The following is an 11,957-nucleotide window of genomic DNA, read 5'->3' as shown; positions in this document are numbered from 1 at the left end:
GTAGAGCATGTTATAAGCCCAAAAATTGCCAAATACAGTTTCTGGAAAATCGGGAAAATCAGACATCCATACCCGGGCATTTGCATATTTGTCATGGTGGGGATTTAATAGCACTATTTGTAAAAACTATAAAATATGGTTTGTGCTACATACCGAATAAATCCTGTGGCCGGCTTGAAGGTTCTTAAAAGTGTACTCGTCCAGTTTGTCCAGGGTTGGTACCAGACAGGTTTTAGTCTTGTAATGATCAGCATATGAGGTGCCCGCGTAGAAGTCCCTTCCGAAACTTACTGTGGCGTCTGAAAGAAACAACCGTGTTATTAGGTGTACTGGTTGTAGATTTATATTCTAATCTTATTTTAGTTATTCGACAGTTATAATGTTATATGTGGTTTTGATTTTAAAGTCCTATTACAAACCGCCTCATGCTCACGATCAGTGACCGCGATCACAGATCATCTATGAATTTACAAATATTCGCCTTGTTTATTAGTGGTACAATTTAGCTTTCCAATTTGACAGAAGCAGAATTTATCAATTCAGTTACCTGTTTTCTTTGAGGACCTCATTTTGCCATCTGTGGCCTTGAAGTGTCCAGCGTATGATGTTTGATCAGCGAGATCACTGAAAATAAGAACAATTTTTAAGAACAACTGACTAATAATGGACCATGAGTAAATATTATATGATTCCATAACGGTTTGCTTTTTATAACAATTCCAAGATGTTCCTCCCTCCGCTGACTAATGTTCAGCAACAGTATAATTAATATGGAATATGAATTAAGAAACTACCTGAAGCAGATACATTTCAAAATGATCTCAATACTTTCAGTTTCAAATTTAATAATTCAATTTAATGTTTGAAATTCCAACCATTTCCATAATTGGAATCACAAATTTGAAACATTTCCGGTCAACTATAAAAAACATATAACACATAAGAATCGCTATGTAAACAAAATTGATGTGATCTGCACTGATGACTGAAGCACCCATGTTCACTACATTGATCTGGCTTACCCTTTAGCTTTAGCAGGAGCAGATTTGAACTTGGCTACTTTGTCAACTCCCACCGTTATTCCCGCCGAACTTCTCCTTGATGAAGGCAAACTTTCTACCTGCACGGGAAAGTGGTTTAGAGTCAGCCACTCACGATATTACGTCGATCCCGACACCAGGATTCCCGACGTATTTCAAGCCAAATTTTCTCAATTCCCGGGATAAAATATCTTGATTGGGATTGACTTTACTAATGACAACGTCCAAATTGTTGACTATCATGTTGTTGCGACAAGGAAAACACTTGCACTTTTTAAGAAAAGTAAGAGTCGACGTTTAATGATAAGAGCACGGTATCCAGATATAGTTCTCATCGTATAATTAACTATCATTCGAAAACAGAATTCTTGTGCCACATTTATTTGATCAAAATTTAGTACCGATACTTTTGATATATTTTGTTCTATTTTAGATGAAAAAAGAAGAAGAACTCAAGGGTTAAGGTTGAAGAGAGAACAGGTCTTAACTTAGAGATGGATTGTAAATTTTTAGTTTTAAAAAGTATAATAAGATCCCCAGTTTCAATACATTCTACGAGCGAAAATGAAACTAAATAAATTTAATTGCATCATAACCAATTCTGAATGACAATAATTATTAAGCAATAACAACTGTAAAATAAGCGCTGTTGAACTTAATCATGAATCTTATCAAAATATACATAAAGATTAAATAGTCAAAGTCGTTAAAAATGTTTGGATAAATTTATTACTATATTATCCTCTCAATATGAAGAAAAAAAAATCAAGTATTGTCCCCAGTAATCAATCATGATTGACCCTCTCAAAAGAGCGAAAAATGTTTGGGTAAATAACGATAATAACTTTTACTGGACCATTAATGAAATACATGTACATCCTGTATAAAATATTTATAATATGTACAGTAAATAAAAACGGTAGAATCACGTACATGTTCCACCAGCTAAGCACAACGAAAGATCAGGATGATGTCTGAAAATTTTAAATACAAAATTTAAGTCACGGAACACAGTCATGATGGATCAACTTAGGCAACTGCTCAATCCCGATTAGCAATTTTTCAGTGCTCTCATCATATTCATCAGCAAACTCTCTGAAAGCGAGCGCAATCTTTGAACCTTTAATGTCCTTTACACCCTTAACTATGTCCCATATACCTAACCCAATACCAAATGCAGCAAACACTCCTGAAAACACTTTAGCTGTGGTGGTGCCAGCAACTACCACTGCTTTACCAAAGAGTCCTGGAGCAGCAGCCCCCTCTGCTAAGTTCGTGGCATGGGCCACATCCGCTCTGATGAAAGTAGAAACATTATTTGCAAATGCGGCCAGTTTGGCAGACTTACCAAATGTAACTGTTCCATTGACAGCTTTTGCTAACCTGACTCCGTCCATAGCTACACTACCAGCACCTGTCAGCCCTTTAAATGCTATTCCAGCTTTGGATTTGGTCACACCTCTTTTCTTTAGATCAGTTAAAAGATTTAAATTGTCATGAACTCCTTTTAATAAAACGCTGATAACCTTCTCTTGGGCGTCGAATTTCTTTAAAGCTTCCTTAATTTTCCTCTTATCAGATCTAATGCTGATGTGTTTCACCATTCCTGCCGTGACTGAGGTACCAGCTCCTAAGATCCCCCCGGTCACTCCTCCAATGGTCAATCCTAATGAAGCAGCAGCAGTGAAAGGTGCCAGAATGATTCCCAAAATAGCTATTCCACCAGCCACTATCGTCACTGAGCCGCCCACCGTTCTAGCCATCCCAGATACTTTTACAAATTGTTCGACATGGTCAGCGTGGTCACGACAAATTTTCGAGAATATTCTCCGGTTAGTTAGGTAATCTTCTAGAATAAATCCATACAATTTGTGGAAGCTATCTTTACTTATGATCAGCTCGACTTGGTTAAGGAGCAGGAGTAGCAGCTCCGTATCATTCATTCTAAATGGCTCAAATGTGAGCAAATGTGTGAATGTGATTCATAAGAAAAATATTAGATATATTTTAAACTAATCAAAAGTAGGGACCATACATTTTATTGTTAAACAATATTTACTACCGTGACAAATCTTGGTCAATGGTCAAGACAATAAAGATGGTAATATCAAATTCAACCGAAAAAACAAGAAAACATAAAACTAAAAGCTACGCTGCACCACTGAAATGGGAACAGTAGGAAAATGGTTTGATGAACTTTTTTTAAAAAAGGTCATCAAAACTGATTATATAAACAATGAACTTCAACATTCGTATCAGTAACACATCTTCTATGTACATAACTGGTAACGAAAATGAGTACGAAATGTTCAGCAGAGAACAGCATATAAAATATAGATATATTCTCTAGCTACCAGTTCGTGGTCAACGCAGCTAGTCTACACTGTGTAGTATGTATCTTATGATGTATGCTTTAATATATGTAATATGACACTACCAGAAGTGATAAGCTGTATTGGGAGGATGGGTAATGATCACTTGCTATCTATCGCTGCTCACTAACTATCAGTATCAGTGAATTTATAAATCTCACCTTACTCCAATTGATGATTAGTGAGCAAATATAATAGATTTGTAGTGTTGTAATTAGTTTAGATGTACTAGCATAGTCACAACATCCACAAAGCTGCCATATAGCCTGACTGACAATTTTCTCGACTGACTGACAATGTTTCTTCTTTTTCCCCATTTAGAATACAAAGATTAGTACATTTTAGCTTATGATTAATATTATATTTTTACCTATAGTTTACCTAGATTTAGTGAGCAATAAGCTTACTTGAATGTCCAGGATCCACCAAGCATTAGAACCAGCGAGTTTCTAAAAGAGGAGGTAGCCTAATAAACCCTTCTCGACATGATATCCTAACTAACATAATATTGTGTAACTTACTTTTGATTCGCCTCGTTGATTTTTCGGACCTTAACCGTCATTTCACGCTATATGACGCTAGATGACGCTAGATGTTGAATTTCAACAATCGCTAAAGGTCCAATTTTTCATCTATTACAACTTTATTCACCTTTTGTATAAAACAATCTAAATTCAAAACGCACACCATTCTACTTCTAAATCATTGCGTAATGCGTATCACAATTTTGGTCAAGTAACCTAGAAAGCTGCTCGACTCCGGTTATTAGATTTGCAGTGTTCTCGTCATACTGATCAGCGAACTCTATATAATTATTTGCAATCTCCGAGCCCTGAATATCCTTGGTACCTGTAACTATGTCCCAGACACCAATTCCGATACCAAACGCAGCAAACACTCCTGAGAATACTTTAGCTGTAGTGGTGCCAGCAACTACTACTGCCTTACCAAAGAGGCGCAGTCCTGGAGCCTCTGCGATGGTGCTTACAGCAGCTGGATCAATAAAGTTGGAAACATTATTTGCGAAGCTGACAATCTTGGCTGAGTCTGCTAATTTGACTGTGGTCCCAACTGTTTTAGCTAGTCTCACTCCTTTTATTGCCATACCACTGGCGCCTGCAAGTCCTTTTATTGCGATCACAACTTCAGTTGGACCTTTTTTCATGAGATAAGAAAGTTTATTTAAGCTTTCGTAGACCCCTTCTAGCAGGTTATTTATTATATCCTCTTGGGTTTCGAATTTCTCCAAAGCTTCCTCAATTTCCTTCTTATCCGACCTTATATTTGAGTCTTTGACAATTCCGGCGGTGACTGATGTTCCTGCTCCTAACATTCCAGCTGCCACTCCACCGACAGTCAATCCTAATGAAGCAGCAGCAGTCAAACTGAAAGGTGCTAAAATAATTCCTAAAATAGCAACTCCGCCAGCCACAATCGTCACTGAGCCGCCGATCGCTCTGGCAATCCCAGATCCTTTAACAAATTGTTCAATGTGGTCAGCGTGGTCTCGACAAATTTTCGAGAAGATTCTTCGGTTGGATAAATAATCTTCAAGAGTAAATCCATACATTTTGTAGAATTCATCTTTGCTAGTGATCAGCTCGACTTGGCTTAAAAGCACTTCTAACAGCTCTGTATCATCAGAATGACACATCCTACTTTTGCTTAATCTTAAATTTAAACATTAAAAACGTTTTAAACATTTAAAGCTAAATCAAAGAAAAGTTGTTCATAATCATAATGTAAATTTAAATAATAATGATAGACGTAAAGTATAGATATAATAGAAAGCGAGCGACACACAATTGCAACAGTATTAGAAACGTAGGGTCATGTGATCCCTAAGAAGTTTAAAGGCTAAATCAATATGGTATGGCTTCATGTTTGGTGTAACATAACCCAGTATTACACAGCTTATCTACATGAATCAAACTGATAACAGACATAATTTTCAGAACAGCAAAATCCTGTCGACCTGTTCAACACCGCTTATTAGAAAATTATCTTATCAACTAATCACCTGACATTGAATAATCAAGTTGTCAAGAATCTATAAAAATGTTAAGAACCGGGACACTAACAATTGCTGGTTAATTTTAAAAGGTTTTATTAATACAAATTATTAGAATATGGTGCTATAACCATCCTGACACCGTGGATCCATTATAAGTACTAGCAGGAACCCGTCTAACCCTAAAATGGTGTCAAGACTCAAGAGACTAAAACAATTATTACCTATTTAATTCGCGTTTTTGACACCACTTGGGGTACCAAATTTTGGGCTCTAAAACTCCTATTTCTTGGCCAATTTTTTATTTTTTCATGCTGATTTGGAGGCCATTAAAGCATTTGACCCAGTCAAAAAGGTTTCAGTTGTATATCTTTTACGGTTTTTGCAGAAATTCGCGTTAAAGTTGATGCCGTGGTGTCAGTAAAATGGCACGGATAAATATATATATATATAAGTTTTGTACCGTTTTGAGTCAAATAGTTTTGTACGTCTTCCTAAGACTTGTTTTCCTTTCCTAGTTTGTAAGTTATTTTAAAGATTTGTGTATATTCCAGTTGCTTTTAGAACAAATTTATCTCAGATAACGATGTTTAATAAAATGATGCAAAGAACTATTTCGAAGATCTAATCAACACCGACTTTTAATGTGTAGGAGTACAGCAACGAAATATATATATATATCGTCTCGCTTTATATATAGTAAGATGTCTCCCTTCGCAGAGAAAGTTTGGCTCAAATTCAGCACTTTCTATTGAAAATATTTTGAAACAGAACAATAAATATATGAATTTTTCAACAAAAAAATATAACATACATACTTATTATTTATTAAAGTGTGATAACAAAATACGGAGATTTAAAAAGCTGTACCATAAAAATATGGCCTTGTTGAAGCAACATGAATAATCAAATTACATTAATTACATTAAGTGTCCAGTGCAAGTGATCGTTCATCATATCTGTCACGCCAGTTAAAACTAAATAGTAAATATCAGAGCACAAAGATTGAAGCAAATTTGGTAGAAATTTTAGATAAATTGTAATGAGAAAGGATCCCAAACGTTTTTAGTGCCTCTTGTAATTTGTTCTAGCCATTTGTAATTTGTCCTTGTTTCAAAGACACGTCAAGGTTTAAGGAGCAGATGGTCAGACGAAAGATTTTATTCTCTAAACATATTGTCTCCTCGTCATATTTCTTCGCAAACTTACGGAATTTTTCTGCGATTTCCGACCCTTTTATATCTTTTACCCCGCTATAAATATCATAAGCCCCAAAGACAATGCCAAATCCAGCAAAAATTCCAGAGAATACTATGGCAGTTGTACTTCCCGCAGCCATTACAGCTCTACCAGCAGTCTCGGCGGAAATGACTGCAATGTCATCAGCTATGTTCGCAAACTTTGAAGCAATACTGACAGCATCGACAATAGTATCTCCGAACTTGAATCCCTTGTAAATCAAGCCTATACCACCTCCTGTGGTACTAATTTGACCCGATATCTTATGTAAACTCCGGATTGGAATATTGTTCTTGAGTCGCTTGGTTGCAATGTATTGTAATATCTTATCACATATGCCACTTTCAATAATCTCAGATATCCTCTTTACATTATCCTTCACTCCATTCAGCAATGTACTGACAACTTTGTCTTGGTGTTCAAATGTCTTTAAAGCTTCCGTGATTTTCTTTTGATCCGAGATAATATTGCGATCTTTAGCTATCGTGGCACCAATGGTGGTGCCTGATCCCACAATCCCGCCAGCAATGCCTCCAATGGTTAACCCTAAGGAAGCACCAAAAGTGAAGGGTGAAAGTATTACTCCCAAAACTAAAAGACCACCAGACACAACAGTTACAGATCCTCCAACTGTTTTGGCGATTCCAGAACCCTTGGCAAATTTCTCGAGGTGGTCAGCGTGTTCCCGGCATACTGTAGAGAATTCTCTTCTGTTGTTCAAGTAGTCAGGCAGTGTGAACCCGTTCTTTTTTTGGAACGTATTTTCGTCGGCAACGAGATGTATTAGTTCCTGAAATTCTTGTAAAACAAGAAACTCTTTTTGCAACATGAGTTCATTTTCTGCTGTGAGATTCATCCTGACGAGAGTAGGTCAATTCTATTTCTAATGCATATAATGCTTTCGGTCATGAAGGGAAACACACAACGTAAGGCTTGAAATCTTCGTTAAACTACATCATTAGAGCCTGTAAAAACATGTTACTTTAAGATAGGCACTCTAACAAGTAAAATTCATATATTATAATCATCATAGTTTATTAACTCAAACGTAAAAATTGTAACAAAGGCAAAAATTAATCAGTCAAAATTCGTAGCATGTAAGTAATTATGGATGGGGATTGGGGTACAAGACACAAGTCCACTTGGAAAATTATAGTATAGCATGAAACAAACTAAACACTTTAGTAAAGCTGATAGGCAATGACTAGAACTACTTATCAAACAAAAATGCACTAATCGGTCTTAAAAGTTAAAACTGCTGTGTCCCATTACTGTAAATTGATAACGCTAAGAAATCTCGTTAAAGTAGTGACGGTAACACTAAAAGCATAATATTATCTCTTCTATATATCTGATTTATTTGTAAACACGACCAAATGTATCAAATGCACTGTGTGAGATGAATAAAGAAATCTAAAAATTTGCAAATTACCGTTTTATCTCCAAACGTTAGTTTTGAATTTTGAACAAAATCTTGACTCTTCTCTGTCTAATAAAATTGGTTTTGGTCTCTTTATGATCCCAAATCTAAAAGTTTCAAAATTAAAGATATTTTTGTTCTCAATATAACAAATAATTTTACTATGGTGGCCATTAAGACGGATGTGAAATATAGATAACATGCTTGCCCTTGCATTTTAGAGTTCCGTCTAGCACCAGTTCTATGTTGCATTGTTGACCATGATCTTTGACTCCTTGTCAAATAGTACGGGGCAAGTTTTGCACCTCTGTTGTCCTACATCAAGGGTTTCCAGTTGTCCCAGTTGTCGATTTTTCATTAGTGTATCACAGATGGAAGGGTGTTTCCTAGTGGCGAATACTATCCGTACATCCCCACATAACCTCCTTTAACAAATTGTTCAATTTAAGTCAATTCTAAATCTACCTTATCGGACCTTATTTGAACGGACATTAATTGAACGCTGGAGGCCCTAAAGTTCATCTTAATGTCCGTTCAAATAAAGTCCGTTGAATTTTTTTCAAAAAATTCGAACTTTTTGTCCAGAATAAGACAACTATGAGAACTTTATTGTGCCGTAAGTTAACGACAGAAAGGTTCTCCTTGGTCTGCCGGAAGCACAGAAAACTCCATTAGTATATGATGTTTTCAAGGGGCATTTTGCGGAAAAAGTCAACGAAATTATTGTAGGTTTACAACCTACCAGGACGCGCGCCGAGTTGGACAGATATTTTACGAGTATCACCCGTTAACGAAATTATGGCACTCAACAACATAGTTCATGAGCTAGTCCCCGCCAACATTACAAACTTGTTCCAGCCTCTAGATATTACGGTAAATCGTGTTGCCAAGGACATTGTCCGACGTTGTTATAGTTCACATTACTCAGGGTAGGTAATGAAACAGACAAGAGTGCTAGGAAAGCTCCATGCCCGTATTAATTTGCACGCAGTAATCGATACGCGTATTACTATTGGTGGTGTCGGGCAAGATCAGGACTGCGGCCAGACGAATAAAGTTAATCCCAAAAACTTGCGGGACAACAAAATGCAATTATAATATCGATAACGACCACAGCGACTGTATTAATACAGGTGCCTAGTCACCTGAGTAATTTAATGCAGCACATAGAGATGCTCCGCCAGATCTCTCAGGAACAGCTTGCCAGGAGAAAGTTCTTTGCCGCGGATATTTCAGCTTTATACACTAACATCAACGTACAAGGCTGTATAGACGATGTCATTGTGCTAGCTACAGAGCACCGAGAGAGTTTGGACCTGATGGGACTCAGCCTGACAGACATTCATGAGATCCTACTACACATCCTACCAACTCTTTCTTTGTGTATAACAGGACTCTCTGGCTACAGCAGGATGGTCTGTTCATGGGTTTGAGGCCAGGGCCCTTCTGTGCCATCATTAGAGTGTGCAAGTTCGAGAAGAACTCTATCTACACCGATCAACACTACCTATCGGTATACTTATCGAACTTCTACAAACGCTACATAGATGATGCTGCCAGTACTGCAGAGAAGAAAGAAGAAGCCCTTGCTCTGGTTCAACAGATTGCAGACCAAGATCCGGACAAAAAGTTGAAGTGGGAGGTCGACTTTCCAGAACAACAGGACGATTTTATCCCCTTCCTGAACACTGAGGTCCGGATCGAGTCAAACGGTAAATTAACCAGCAGATTGTACCGCAAGCCGCAACAAAAGGATATTACCCTGCACAACAACTCTTGTCATCCTGAGTCTGTTAAGATTAATACAGTGAAGAACCTATATAGCGAGGCTTGCCGCATCTCATCTGGCCCAGCGGAAAAGGAGCACTTTCTCAGACTCCTTGATGATCTATTACAGAAAAACGGTTACCTGCAGAACCCAAGACGTTATTGTAGCAGTAGTAATTCTAACAGGCGTCAGAGTGTTGAGGATGATTCCAGGACAGTTCTTAATTTAGATTTTATTTCGGACAGTACTAGCAATAAGATTAGAAATTATGTAAAGCAGAACAATTTACCTATTAAAGTAAACTTTACTTCGAAATTGAGAAATATTTTATGTAGTAACAGACCGTATGATAAACGTGTGTGCAGTATTAATTCATGTAAAATTTGTCCTTCGATAGTTTGTAATAAAAATTGTGAAGTGAAGAATGTTGTATATAAGATTAAGTGTAAATTATGTGACCAGCTGTACGTTGGAGAAACCAGTAGGAAAGTACATGCTCGTGTAGGTGAACACTTACGTTACGCTACAGCTACCCTGCTACCCCTTCTAATGTTAGTCAAGTTTTTGCCATACATTATTCGAGCTGTCATGAGGGGTTAAATCCCAGTTTAGAAGTAGATGTTTTAAGAATTGAGCCCAATACTGTCAGAAGAAAGATTTTCGAAGCGATGTTTATTATTAATCTGAACCCTATAATTAACAAGAGAGAAGAACTGGATACTATTAAACGTTTTATCATAGCTAGTACTGAAGAATTTTAGATATTTTAGTTTCATTCCCTTTTTATTGCATACAGTTTCAGTTTTCTAGTAGTAGTAAGTTTTAATGTTTTTTCACATCTCGCTCTCAATCACTATAATTTCACTCACATTGTGTATACACCATCTCACATGTATTGTATCTTTTACCTTATTATCTGTTATCACTGTACATGTCATTCCATCACACGATCACAATCACGTACTTGCTGTTTAGTTGATGTTTTAGGTTTATTGAATAGCAGATCGAGTATTGGTGTATATATAGATTTTGATTCTAATTTTAGTCTAGTATTTGAACAATTTGTTGTCGTTTAGCCATTTATGATTAATAAATTTTATGAGACAGTTTTCTCACATATTTACCAATTTTTTCAGCATGAATAAGAAGTTGTTACTTTGAAACGTCGTTTATCCTAACAGTGCAGTATCATTTGTCGCAAGAAATCAGATTAATCAGAAACTATTTGGAATTCCCAAAAACTGTCTATTGTATTAATACAGTGAGAAAAATTAAATCGTAAACATGTTTACGATTTTTTAAAGCTGTATTAATTCAGTGAATCGAAAAGAGAGAGCCAAAAAATCTGATATATTTTTTTGAGCGTATTAATACAGTGAAAAATTGGCCATGGAACTAGAGGGTTATCATTATCAATGCCCTATTTAACTCGATTCAGTAGCAAACAACTCTATACAGCAAAGTGCACACTGAACAGTGAACATCTCCCTACTAATGGAGTAAAAAGGGAAAAAATAAAGCGGTCAAACACGTCTAAAGAACCTAGACGCACTTCCATTTTAAATTATATTTTCTCGTACAAACGATAGTCAAAAGTAAAAAAATAAACTCTGTAATTCACTTCCTGATATCACCCTGGCTAGTGAGTAAAGTATCCTCGACCTCGTACACCATAACATTTCCGTAGAAATACGTGATCAATAACAATAATCCCCTTCACCCGGTCATTTAATTGTGTTGTGATTAGATTCCTCGACCTCGTTAAACTTTAAGTTACACTTTCTCCGTGACCATTTATTCGCTCCTTGGTCTGCCGGAGGCACAGACAACTCTACTAGTATATGATGTTTTCAAGGGTCACTTTGCGGAAAAAGTCAACGAAATTATGGCACTCAACAACATAGTTCATGAGTTAGTCCCCGCCAACATTACAAACTTGTTCCAGCCTCTAAATATGACGGTAAATCGTGTTGCCAAGGACATTTTCTGACTTTGTTATAGTTCATATTACTCAGGGGAGGTAATGAAACAGACAACAGTGCTAAGAAAGCTCCACGTGATGTCAAGGTTAGCCTAAAGTTGTCTAAGATAAAACCACTTCACGCCG

At 36.7% G+C, this 11,957-nt stretch overlaps 1 protein-coding gene across 1 annotated transcript in view; it reads right to left on the bottom strand.

Moving 5' to 3' along the window:
- Positions 1–11,957, bottom strand: part of LOC134817040 (uncharacterized) — a 31,466-nt gene that overhangs the window by 532 nt on the left and 18,977 nt on the right. The window contains exons 18-20 of the mRNA XM_063826121.1: positions 1,023–1,120; positions 548–624; positions 154–299 (exon numbers count right to left, since the gene is read on the bottom strand). Of these exons, the coding sequence (XP_063682191.1) occupies positions 154–299; positions 548–624; positions 1,023–1,120 (321 nt within the window). The remainder of the gene's footprint in view (positions 1–153; positions 300–547; positions 625–1,022; positions 1,121–11,957) is intronic.

Source organism: Bolinopsis microptera, chromosome 6 (genome assembly GCF_026151205.1).
Source record: "Bolinopsis microptera isolate Bmic1 chromosome 6, MBARI_Bmic_1.0, whole genome shotgun sequence".
Classification (NCBI taxonomy): Eukaryota; Metazoa; Ctenophora; class Tentaculata; order Lobata; family Bolinopsidae; genus Bolinopsis; species Bolinopsis microptera.
Note: the sequence above shows the minus strand (reverse complement) of the source record. Positions and strands in the feature narration are given on the sequence as shown.